We start from the raw sequence: 13,640 nt of genomic DNA, 5'->3' as shown, positions 1-13,640 counted from the left end.
TGCAGCAACTAAAACAATACATTCTTTAAATGCAAGACAGACAAGTGCAAATGTTTTCAAACGTGGTCTAAAGATGGAAACTATATTTCACTATGTTTTCTTTACACCCAGATCATTGATACAATGTATTGGATTGTGGTTACTCTGGCTTGGCAATGTTTGCTTTACTCATTGTGCATTGACAAGGCTCATTAGGCTTTTTCTTGAGATATGTGTCTTGTCAAGTAGGCTGCACAACAGATGATTGATTCCTAAAGTCTGTTGGACAAACTGACAACTCTCTGGGCTGTCACTGATCTTCCTTTTTCTTTCGTTTTCAGTTTCAGTTTGGTAAAACTGTAAAATTGTCAAAGCAATCTACTAAAATAATTTTCTAAATAAATACAAACACGGCACAAAACATATTTACCTTTACTTTGTTAGGAAAAAGACAAAATCTAATCAATTAGTATATTCATACTCAATATTTAAAACTTGCAGGAATATTGTAGCACATTATGGACTTAAAACATGCAAACACACACACACAAACACATAAATGTATTTAATTTATACTAAAAATCTTTTAAAAAATGTTTTTAAAGAGGCAAGTAAGTAAAACACTGCAAGTCATAAAGTGTACCATGAAACACTACAGGAAACCACAATTAATAGTAAAGATAATGAGTAAATATGTTTCACTTATAGGAAAAATTTTTATTTTGAATTTCAACATGTGTAATTATATGTTATACTGTCATGCGTTAGTTGGGTTATGAGTAAAAAGTCCAACATTTGACACACTCTAAAATACCTACCTGAACACCCCCAAAGATATTGTTGAACTGTAATTCAAGTGACAAATTTTAGAGAACTGGGATAAATTTTACTTTAATTGCCACTCAAATGTGATAGAGAGAACAGCATTGAATAAAAAAACTGAATTGTTCTTTAAACTTTGAAAAAAACAGATGTCAGACATTCACAAATGAAATTATACATTTTCAATATTTGTAAATAGTTTCATGTAATGATTAATTAAGTAATGATTGTAATGATTATTCAATTTGAAGACGTTTTGTTACTGTCACCTCTCATATGGTATTACAACACGTCATTAATCTACAAAGCATGAGACAACTATGATAACTTGGCAAATATCATTTCAGAGGCCCTCAGGGAAGACAGGTGGGGGATGGTTGGCTTTCAGCGTCAGGGTATAATCATGCATTATTGAAGCCTGTCTCGATTTACCACACAATCTGGAAAAATACTTGTTGTGGAGAATAAATGAGAGAGTGACAGAACAAGGGGGAGGTGATGTCAGAGGATCCAATGTGGTACTTTAACATTATCAGTTGGGGTGGAGCCAGAATGGGCAGCATTATGAAAATTTAAAATGGATGCAGGCTGCTACTGTAAGGTCAGGTAAGGTAAGGTAATGTAGACATTATGTGAGTGACTGTACAAATAGGGAGTGGAAATACCAGACTTATACATTTTCACATCTTAATAAAAAGTGGATCAGAAATGCCGCATTTTAGAGAAAATAGAGAGATTTGCATTGTTTGTTTTGTTAAATAACAATATTCTCTTTGCCTTTCATTTTGGGGTTAGAGGACAAATCTGTTACTCAGCGTATTCCCTCTGTCTGGCACAAGGCCCTCTTGTCATAATCATGGGTGTGAGTGCACTCAGGATCTGATCTCATGGATCGAGTGGAATGTGTGGCACAAAAACAACTCTTCCATGAATCAGCCTGCTCACTCTTTCTTTCCCTTTCTGTTCTCGCTCACACATACTGTTCATAAATTATCTATCAGCAGTGTACCAGTTTTAATGCCCCGCTGGCACTGCAGGAGAGTAAGGTGACCCAGCATTATTACAACATGGCTTCATACCCCACGTAATCCAGATGGTCGCCACAGGGACTGTGCGGATTTTTCAGTTTCAGTTTGATATACAGTTCTGTCACATTTGATAATATATAGACATCATACTTTGCACAGTGCTTTCTTTAGATTATCAAATTGTACGGACAGCTTTACTGTCATGTCCCATTTTTAAGTTAACAAATAGAAAATATTTTAAATATTTCACAATATAAAGTCTCCTGATCACTGCTTGAAACAAATAATATGAATATATACATGTACAGTATTTATGTGGAAGAGACCGCATGTAAATTAAGTATGCAAAATGTTGTTACCTCTGCTTTTGGCTGCAGTCTTCAGTCTGTCCATAACTGACGGTTTAATGTTCTCCAATATGAAACGATCCTCAAGTCCTGGATACAGCGACCTTAGGACAAAGCAAAAGGAAAAAAATTGCCCAACAATTTCCATAGTACAAAGCTTGATGTTGACATTGATCCAGCCATTGGACTCCAAATAAACCAATACGATAAAAGAACATATATATTATTTATATATTACATATGTGGATGAAGTTTATTTAAAAGACAAACTTTTCCTCTCCTCTGAGTACTGAAAAGAAGATACCCTGAGGGCCAAATTTAAATACATGATGGCGGTATTTGCACTATATCTGTAATTCAATTTGTATTTTTAATTTATTTGCATGTAATTATTGTCTTTCAAAGGCAGCAGCAAAAGCACTAGCTAATCATGCATTTGGCCACAACCTTGGTTAATATTGCTGAACAAATTTGCATCAGCTTTTCAGATGTGGAAATTTCCCACCTAGAAACTGGTCTTTGTAAACTGCAATAACAGTAACTGCACTTACATCTGCTTTTTCTGTTTAAGTTAATATAAATAATGGACAGATGCAGTGACTGTGTCTTAGATCGTAAACTGATCTTCCAGGCTGGTGCACCTGTTTAAGTCCATCCCAAAACACAAAATATTGGGAACGACTACTCTGTCCATGAAAAAGAAGTCCAGTTCATTTCAGGTTAAGTCCAGTTGATTTGTATTGATTCCACCTGTTAAAATCACCTTTTAAGTCAAATGTACATTAAACGGACACCAAATCGAGGTGTACTAGATACACAATTTCACTTTATCTTTACCTGGGATACTCTTCAGATGCGATGTAAATGGCATCTTTTTCAGTGACAGAAGATGAAAACGTTGTAAATGTCTCATCTTGCAGTGGCAGCAGCTCCAGTCCTATCAGATCACTGTAATTGGCGTCGCTAAGCACAAACTCCAGCAGCAGCAGCTTCTCCTGTGAGGGACCTTTGTGTTTGTACTTCCTGATCACCTGCCGCACCAAAGATGGAGTCACCTTCCTCACTTCAGTGGACTCAGTCACGTAGGCAGCCAAGACCGGGTCTACAGCAGCAGGCACCTTTGCTACCTGCGTTCCTGAGCTTTGGAGGTAGTTGATCACAGTCTCTGAAGTGTCCTCGTCTGTGTCCAGCTCTGTGAACACAGCCTGGTCCACCCTGATCCAGCTTTCACTGAGGGAATAGATGACTTGATGCTGTAGCAAGTCGTGAAACAGCGGCTGCAGGATGGGTTTCCAGCGGGACTTGACCCGCTTAGGGTCTGGCCAGGCCCCATAGGTCCCTCTAGGGGACAGTGGAAAGTCTTGGTCCTTTTTTGTCTGTACCCTTTTGATAGCTTCGGTGATGAGAGTGAAATAAGCCCTAGGGATGACAGTGATTATAAGTAGCTCATTCCACAAGGCTGCTGGATCCCTCCACTGGTCCACTTCTCTCCACTTGATACTCCTACGGTTGTCTGTGAGGCCGAAGAAGCCACTGACATGTACTGGCAGCCCTGTCTCGCTCTCCTCTCCTGGGGGAAGAGGAAGGAAGCAAAAAGCTCGTCCTGAGAAGCCAGATGTGGCACCTTTGTCTTCTCTGTTGATCAGAGTGAGAGGGAGGGCAATGCCGATGGTGGGCATGAACTTCAGGTCATCTGCCAGAGAGTCCAACTCAGCACACATCCCTCTGCCCCCAACTCCATTACATACCAGCCACGTCATCCTCTGAGTCTCTTTAGTTGTTTCATCCTGAGTCTCTATGTTGACCTGGTAAGTGACGCATGTGACGGTAGAGCTGGGAACACCGTTGCTGTAGCTGTCTATGGCCTGACCGAGTGTCTTCAGTGAGTTGGGTCTCTCTTGTTTATCATCAGTATTCTCTGTTGCTGTAACCTGAAACAGCATGCGCTCTGTGCCATCAGACTCACGCACATGCAAGGAGATCTTCTGAACACTCTTGAGGAAGAGGAGCACTGTGTCTGCGTCTGCTTTGAAAGACTCAAAGAGCTCCAAAACTTTTTCTTTGTTGTAAATGTTGCCACTGAGCTGGGAGGGTTTCATGCGGAGTGGGAAGCGAAAAATAGTTCCAGGAAAGCTGCCGTCCTTTATGGTTTTCTCAGAGCTTTCAAACATCCCAACGTAGGGAGAAAACTGGTCGGCTAGTTCTGTGATCTCCTTAATGTCTGTCTTCAAGTTCCAACACTGTCCGGACTCATGCACTCCGAACAGGGTCTGATGAGGATCTAACATGGCAATCTGGTCTCCACTGAATATACTGGGAACATCTAAAACATTGAGAAGAAAAACATAAAGACTATAAATAAAAATGGAAGCATATTGATCCAGTGTTTATACTTCTATTGAATATTTAATGGCTGTTGCCCTGCTTGAAAAGTTTCACAATGCTCCCATTGAAAGTGTCTAGCAGACTTTCATACCATTGGAAAATTTCTGATTTGATTCTGCTTAAATGTACAGCTCAAATTAGTCATTTACAGTGAATTTAATAGGAATTCTGCATAATAATAAGAAATGACAATCCTTACCTGTAATATGGTAGACAGAGTTGAAGCCAATCCCAAATCGTCCAACTTTCAAAGGATCGTCTCTCTTTCTGCTCCTCGCAATCTCCTGAATCCCATTCCAGTCTTCCACAGTGAACACAGCATCATTGTAGACATACAATGCCGTACCTGCAATACAATAACTTACAATCAGATCAGCATACGCAGGTTGAGACAATAAAAGCTACAATCTAATAATGTGTTGCTTTCATAATGCCTGTAACAAAATTATGTCTTCCCTTTCCCTGCTCATAGGGAGGTAAGAGCAGAGGATCAGCTACAGAACAGCTGCTCAACAAAACTTTAGCAGGTCAGATACCTGGCAGTGCCAACATAAGGACTTGAACTTATGCCCTCTGATGTAAGGATAGTCTCACTGATCACTGATCACTAACTACCAACCTTGATGCTGAGCCATGTCAGGTGACCACAGTGACTCCACTCCATACTCTGTCTCATCATACATAAACTTGACTTCTGTGGCTCCAGCATCCTCAGCATTTTGGATCAGCTCCTGCAAATTGAAAGACAGCAAATGCATACATTCATGAAGGTACATGATGATGATGACATCAGCTTATTTGGTGGATGCTTTTATCCAAAAAGCCTTACAGCAAAATGATTGCATTATTAGAGTGGATGGCCCCGCTGGGACTATGACTCTTTTACTGTGGAAAGTTTGTTGCCATATAGGGTAATATAGCTGATGCCAGCAAGTAAAGCCAAACTGAAATTGTGCCCTTTGTTTTTGTGCAAGCTTGACATGTTTTCTAATTCTAAACCCCATGATGTCAGTGTTATTTCCTGCACATAGCCTTCCCTGAGAAAACATCTGCCATAACTGCCTGTTACAATAACTGAAAGAGAAGCAAATGTACCTTTACAAAAATGAAAACTATATTTCATAGGTTTTTTTTCTTGTTTTAAGGAATTATGTCAGGTCAACATCCATAAAGAACCCTGCAACCCTTCATTACAAAGGATGTCCTCTAATCCTGCCCCGCACTAGTGTTAACAAGTGTCAGAGTCAAGCTGAAAACTCTATCAATTATGACTATCAGCTGAAACTACTTTGTTTTAGTATTTTTTAATATGCTAAATTCAGAGATGCACTTCTTTATGAACCTGATTTTGATTTTTTTTAAATCATCATTATCTCTGGATAAAGTAGAGAATGCCAGATGTATTTCATGTCTGTCAAAGAGTTGAAAAATAATGTAGTGTGACGCTTACTTTCAGAATCTGTCCACCTTCGGGGTACCTCCTCAAAATATCCTTCAGAAATTCAACTAGTGGCGGTGTCGTCTGTCCAAACCTCCCTGTAAAAGACAAGCTGGGTAAGCTTCACTGTTATAAGAACTAGTTTATTGCAGAGATGTGGTGGTTTTAATCCTACCTCCCCCTTTAAGTCCTCTTCCCTCCAGTGTGACAGATACCTCTGGACTTCCTGTGGGCACCAAGGTCCCGACCTGCGCGGTGTCATCCAGCTAGGCAAAGTAGATGTGGAGACAGAGAGCACTTTAACTTCTGGCAAGACAACATTTTACCAAAGAAAACAATTTGACATGGATGGTTTGTTCTAGAGGTGCAACTAACAACTATTTTCATTTTTGATTAATCTGCTGATGTTTTTCTCGATTAAGCGAGTTTGCCATCACAGAAGAATAAAGAAACCAGAAAATATTCACATTTAAGAAACTGGAACAAGAGAATTTTAGTCTTTTTTCTTAAGAATTGACTCAAAAAACGATTAATTGGTTATCATAATAGTTAGCGAATAATTTTCTGTTGATCAACTAATTGATGAATCATCTAATGGTTGCAGCTCTAGTTTTTTTTCTAGTCTATTACATGTAGAAAATGTTGTTCTACAACAGTGAGTTCTCTGTAATGTATGTAATAAAAGTTATGAATATTATGAGAGCTGAAAAAAGTACTTGTCATGAACTGTGTTTTATTACTCACTGCACTCATAAAACTGTTTGAAAGTCAACTAGAACTGAACTGTCATTTTTATGAGAACCATTATCCTTACAGTTATCCTCCCATAAAGAATCATGTTTCATATTGTCTCTCACCCCTGCTACTCTTAAATATTTCAAGTGTTACTGCACACATTAGTGTGATAGACATTTTTTCCCAGCGCATCTTTCAGAATCGATGCAGCAGGGTGTCGGCACCAGGCCTGATACTGCTGTTGCTGCTGTTGTGTGGAGCTCTACAAGGTGACTCTGTGACCCACTGCACTCAGCAGTCTTTCCTAATAAAACATGCTGTCTGGCAAACTGAGCCCTGCAGAAAACCCTCAGTCATCATCTTCATCATGGCCACTGCACAGTGCAATAATCATTTATGCAACTTGGGGTGAAGGGTATTTAGTCTTTAGTGTCATATTAATATTTCATATATGAAAGAAACAGCTTACAAGCTATATTAATCACAGTTTCTTTACACTGAACCTTGTGAGACATTGTGGTTAAGTTCTATATTCTTGTCTTGACATGTCAAAGACAAATCACAGAGGCATTTTTGTGGAAGCGTAGCCACACAGTACATAGTCAGATTTAGAATAAGCAATATAAGTGAATATTTAAATAAATGTTTTGTGCATTTTTGCATTACTCTCTCTAACATAGATGAAGCTATACTAGTAAGTGATTTTCCTCATTTGGCTCCTGAACTGGATGTTTTATTTAATTTAAAAGCACCCAGACTCAGACGTTTATAATGAAGAATACTTTAGAATCTCAAAGAACAAGCTGAACTTGCCTTTCAGTGTCTCCTAAAAAGCTGACCGCTCCTCTGCTAAGTACAGTGTTTGGCACAGTGTGTCCTCCATCAGAAATGTCTAATTGCATCAGACAAAGTAGGAATGCAACATGAAATGTAGACATACATCTGGAGGGCACTATGGAAGTCTTTTTTTTATCTTTTTTTTCTGGGAGCAGTTCACATTACAATAATCAAAGGAAGAACCAAAGTCAAAACTGAAGTTCTGCCTTAATGTGAAAGGCCTGTCTGAGTTGTAGGACCTGACCTTGTGCTGTGTGGTATTAGTTTGTAGGTGTGGCCTGCAGCTAATTTCTGAGTATGAGATCAGGGGGTGCTGCCAGGCACTGACCACCACCTGGTGCTTTCCATCAACAGAGCCCCAAGACACGGGGTCAACTACAGTCATGTTAGGCCATACACTGAGAGAACCATCACACACCACCACAAGAGAGTCATACTGTTAATATAACTGCCAAAAATAACAACCTAATTTAACACTACTGACGCAACTGTTTGAATATCCAAAATAAGATTTTTAAAGCATGAAAGATAATTAGCAATTATAAGGCATTTATAAAACTGTATGAAAAATATATTAAAACTATTTTATAATGTATTTATAATGATATGAATCGAAAACATGAAATATTTTCTTTCCTATGCTAACAATGTAGTAAGTGAACTACTCCATTTTGTTCAATACACTATGATGGTGAGGTGCTTGGTCATGTTGCCGACAGTATGAGTCAGACCATTTGAAGGTACCGCAGTCATCTGAGCTGAAACTGTATTCAGAGCCAATACATTACTCTGTAATACAGTAATCCAGCAGAGTTTGAGTGCCAAATCCTTTCCTTCATGCATATACAGCTGGATGGATGGATTAATAGACAGACAGACAGATAGATAGATAGATACTCTTCTACAAACCTGTCTTAACCTTCACTTGATATACCATCATAAGATCAGTAACAAAACAAAATGATTCAATTAACTATTCACAGTAAAGACAAATTAAACCTGCGTGGGGAAACTTGGCGTACAGCATCTCTAACAATGAAGGCACTGTTGATGGTTTAGATGAGTGTCACAGCATTTGTCTTGCAGCTATGTCACGGGGTCATTAAAACAGGGCTGTTTTTTCCTGCTGGCAATTATCTACCATCACAGACAGAAAGCTCAATTCTTCCTTTTCTCTGTGTTTGGTGTCACTGGAAGAATGTGACAGAAACACAGAACAGCGACCAAACAAAATAAGATCATCCTTCCAAGTTCTGCAATATCGAGTCAACCAAGAGGAATACAGGGAATGTGAAATATGAAAACTGAATGTGAGCAAAATAATGAGTTATTATTAGTTATGTTCTTATATCTTCCAACAAAGAATGACAACAATGTATAACACGAACCCAACAATGGCTGGCGTAGGATCCTTATGGTACTTAATTGTGGCCAATTCTGGTTTGACCACAAAGGATACTGTATGAAAATATAACACTACTTTCAAACTTTATCTGATATATTTGTGAAAATATATGTATCATTCAGTGAAGCCAGCTGTTATCAACACATGCCATTCTCACTTGCACATTTACCAAGTGCACATTTTGTTATACATTAGTGGTTTATTAACCCAGCTGTTAAAAGACAAAGCAGGCTTACCACTCTCCCATTGTGAGTCAATCGTTGCTCTTTGACAGGCAGGTTTGTCTGCTCGTAGAGCAACTGCTTAACATCCCCAACCGACGTGAAAGGAGAGACCTGGTAAGACCTCGGGCCAAGGTACTCATGACGAACTGTCACCCATGGCAACCTAAAAAATACAGAAAGAAATTGTGATTGAGGTTTAAATAAAAGCTTTGTGTATCCCCTCAAAAGTGTGTTGGTCGACCTTTTGCAATAGTGGGAAACATCTTCATGATAAGCTGCTTCATGACAAAATATTTACATTTCTGAACATCATCTGTGCATGTACAACATTAGGTAATGACTTTCAAAACTGATATGAAGCACAGGCTTAAATCTTTATTCATTGGATCACTCTACTGTGTGTGCATTGATAAGACTACATAGCCGCGGTAGTTCAACAGCAGACAAAAACAGTCATCAAATTTGATCTGTACTCAGGCGGACACGTCTTGCTTACAGTCATTATTGATCAAGGTTTAGGTTTAGAAGAAACATGAGAATGGACATCTCACCAGGTCCATCTGTTAATGGTCCATTAGTGACATTTAAGCTGTAGACTTTGATTTTCAGAACATTAACTTCTGTATCTTCTCATAATGTCTACCTTACTGCAATGAGTTACAGATCAATATATTGCCCTAAAAAAGTGAGGAATACCCTAAAAAAGTACAAATTTTGAAATCAGTTGAAACAATTGTCACAGACAACTTCATTAATCTCTTCTGGTGAACTGTGCTGTTTCCCATCAGTAAACCTGCTATCTCCTGCCTCGATGACCATTTCATTGACTACGACCACAGTCTCAAAATGACTTGTGCTGCTATTTAAAGGGGACCACATGCTTCACTTATGAAAGACAAACCAAGTTAGCTTGACACAACTTTAAAGGGAAACGTCATCGCTGTGAATAAGATGATTTCCTAAAACTAGGTCACCTATATAGTAGAAATGTGCAATTATTTTTTAAATTGGTGCCCTATGACCAGAGAAAACTAAGAAAAAGGCTGTAGATTCCTCATATCACTCCTAAGAAGGAATCCTAGAACAACCAGAATGCATTGCGTGTGTCCTGTCCAATCCGCTACTGACGGTGTGTTTACGGAATGCAGGTGGCGAGTTTGTTTCCCAAGCAGCTGGTTAGCAGAGACAAAGTTAGTGAGCAGCGTTATATCTCTTTACTGAGGCTTATTTTCATTTACAAAACGTTTTTCCTCTTCGAGTCTGGATATATCGTGCCGGTGCGCAAGGATCAAACGCTGGAGTTAGTTATGTGGATCGATGTAAACTTACCGACACACCAGCCAGAATGCTGCCAGAATGCTGCCAGAATGCTGCCACTGGACAGTCAAAAAACCTCCCAGTCTGCCATCTCCATTCCAGCTTGTTTTGGGAAAATATCGTGGATGAAGGGGTGAAAAACTGCAACCAAACACTGTTTCTTTTATCGTTTTGGACGAGGAAGAGCTGGGACTGGCTTGTGCTCAAAGCTGGATGCAGTCACAAAAGTTACAGGTAACACAGTCGCTGTTGTGCTGTTCTGTATTCAGAGTTAAAGGTATACTATGCAGGATTTGTCAGGTGGTGTTTGTAGAATTCAAAGTTCATCGGCTCGACCAGAGCGAGCTGAGAGCAGAGCAAGACAAAGAGAGAGCAGCAGTGGTCGAGCGAGCTAGAGAGTGAATAAGGAGAGTGAGCAGCACTGGCCAGAACAACATAAACAAGGTAAATTACATAAATAAAACGTTATTTTCTGATTGTTTCATGGCGGTTACATTCTAAAGCACAAATAAACACGCCCACACCTCCGCACAACCCTGCAGGAAGGTGCAGCTTTGCTGGATTTTGTGTGATCGCAGAGCTTCATCCTGTCCACTGTGGCCTCTCTGCTCTGCAAAAGTTGACGCCCAGAAGCATCCCGAACACAGCAAAATAATAATAAAATAAGAAAATACAATTCCTCTGCATATAAATACACTGCACACACTTCTAGTGGGTCATAAGTGATGATTTGAGGGGAGTCTATACATTTTTTTCCGTAAATCCTGCATAGTACACCTTTAAAGTCTTATATAATATTCTGTCGGAAAACAAAGTCGGGTTTACCAAAGCACCACATAGTTTGTTGAAGCGTGGAGTTTTCAGTCTGTCTCCATTCTTTCTGACCATCCTCACTGGTCACCAGTAGATGCTGCAAAGCTACTCCGGCTCTCTTTCCTCTCTTTCAGCTGCCGCTGGAACATAGCTCAGGTGTTCGCTTCCTCCTCCACACTCTGTTTTGTCTCCACAGCACTATATTTGGCCTCATAAGTTGTAATAGTTGTGCCACATCTTTGCTCTGACATTATATTTTAAAGCTAGTGTTAGATTCAGCTTTTCTTTCCACCTGGGGCTCAAACTTCTCTGGTTTGTTGTTGGTGGAATCACGAAGAAACTCAGCATTGTGAAGTTTGTCTGTCAGGCTGCAGCTGTAGCGTAGCTCCGATGGTCGCTTCCTCTTCCACACTCTGTTGTGTCTGATTCCACAGTGCAATATTCAGCCGTGCATCCCAAATATACTGATATTTTTTAAATTGTTTAGTATTATGATATTTTAGTGTCTGCTGTAGCTCTTCCTTGCCCCCAACTATGTCAAATAACGGTGTTGGTGCCGGAAGAACAACTGATTGGCAGTTGCAGCAACCACTGCAGGAGTTTTTCACACTATATCCCTAATTCAGACAGCTAGAGATGAGGTTGAAAATAAGCAAAATGGTCCTTTAACCTGTTAAATGACACAGTCCCATGCGTGGGACACTTCAGCCTCTGTAACCTTGGGTCAGGAACCCTTATACTCATTGTAACCTTTTGGTCGTAAAACTTTAAGAGTTGCCTTTAAAATGAGACCACAGTTATGAACAGTTAACTTTTTATTTTGGGTATATTATTTTCAGCCTCGTGCACAAAAATAGGGATGCCTGATAAGAAAGCAAAATATTCTTGCTTATTCAGCAGCAGGCCACTGACTGGACACAAGCAGCCAAGTCCACAGTGGTGCATTCCCTGTAGCTGGGGTGGGTGTGGCAGCCAGCTCAGGATGGATGAAAAGCTCACCAGTCCATAATAATATATATACTGGACCAGTAGGACCCTTGTATGGGAAATATATTTGACTGACACTTTACAGCAGTGAGGCTGGGAAATGTTATTCCAGTTTATTTGTCATGTTGAACTTGAAAAACCACAACATCACAACCAGTGGAGTGTTAACTAACGCTCAATATGCTAGTAATGTTGGCATATTATACAGTACACTTTAAACTTACCATGGGTCTGGACAGTTGGCCATCTCGTTGCTGCTATGTGTCCCGGCACACACACACGTTCATTGGACTATCTTCTGCACCGAGCGGAGGGATACTCCACCCGGACAACGACTGTCACAAAACAAGAAAACCGTTATTTTCCCTCTTAACACCTGCCTGCTCTAAATAACTGTGAGATAAATATAAAACAACCCTCGTTTGGCAATGTATACGACACAAGATGACTAATAAAAATCGATATGTTGTTGTGACTGTGACTAAGAGGCTTTCTTTTGACCGTGTATCGCCGGTGCCGGGTGTTTTTTTTTAGCCTCTTTAGGAGCGTTATCCCGACTAACCACACTCACTTGTATCTGTCCAATGCGCCCCGTTAACGGTCCCGTCAAAAAGATGACACATTTCACGACAGGCAGTGTTCCTGGAAACAATAACAACAACAATAGCAGGTGACATGGCTGTTTCCTTCCAACAACATACTGACTCCTTCAAAGGCGATGTTCTAATAATAATGAATTACTCTGCGTGTGGAAGCAAAAACTATGGAGACGAAGCGAGAGGATTCACTCCCGGTTACTTCCGCGTCGTCTTAATCCTGTTAAACAGACTAAACGGTTTCAACTAACTCTATTTTTGGCCTGGGAGTCTGCGAGCACTAAAATTAGTAAATTTGTATTTTCTTCGACAAGCTAACTGTGTAAGTTGTAAGTTTATGGTGTCAGCGTTGGACTTATAGAGGTTGCTAAAATAACAATGTCTTGGTCTTGCGCGTGCGCAGTACTTTTAATATCATTAATTCATTAAAAAGGCTTATGTACACACATTAGCTACATTTTCTGCTAACTGTTGTTTAATATTCTAAATGAATGTATTAAATACCCTACACATGACGTGAGTTTAAGTCTCGTTTTCACAATCTGCGGAGATTATGAAGAAGCAATATCTCTCTGTCTGTCTCTCTCTTTGGCCTATTCTACGAGACCAGTGTTCCGGAAGTAAAACTATTGATTTTCTGCATAAACAATGATTGGTGACTAGTAGTTGGAGTACTTCCAAGGCTTGAAATGGGCTTGAGCCATCAGTTCAAACAATGAGCATCTGT

The 13,640-nt window shown here is 39.7% G+C and overlaps 1 protein-coding gene across 3 annotated transcripts in view; it reads right to left on the bottom strand.

Annotated features, from left to right (window-relative positions):
• sacs (sacsin molecular chaperone) overlaps positions 1-13,640 on the bottom strand; it is a 29,199-nt gene that overhangs the window by 13,105 nt on the left and 2,454 nt on the right. Inside the window, exons 1-11 of one of the 3 annotated variants that reach the window (XM_044353314.1) lie at positions 13,059-13,279; positions 12,889-12,959; positions 12,542-12,652; positions 9,213-9,363; positions 6,175-6,265; positions 6,012-6,097; positions 5,181-5,292; positions 4,761-4,907; positions 3,014-4,499; positions 2,189-2,280; positions 798-824 (exon numbers count right to left, since the gene is read on the bottom strand). In XM_044353314.1, coding sequence (XP_044209249.1) covers positions 798-824; positions 2,189-2,280; positions 3,014-4,499; positions 4,761-4,907; positions 5,181-5,292; positions 6,012-6,097; positions 6,175-6,265; positions 9,213-9,363; positions 12,542-12,564 — 2,215 coding nt within the window. In that variant the 5' untranslated portion in view covers positions 12,565-12,652; positions 12,889-12,959; positions 13,059-13,279. The other 2 variants (XM_044353315.1, XM_044353316.1) reach the window with 2 other exon arrangements.

The sequence above is a fragment of the Thunnus albacares genome, chromosome 6, assembly GCF_914725855.1.
Source record: "Thunnus albacares chromosome 6, fThuAlb1.1, whole genome shotgun sequence".
Taxonomy (NCBI): Eukaryota; Metazoa; Chordata; class Actinopteri; order Scombriformes; family Scombridae; genus Thunnus; species Thunnus albacares.
This window is presented reverse-complemented; position numbering and strand designations above follow the sequence as displayed.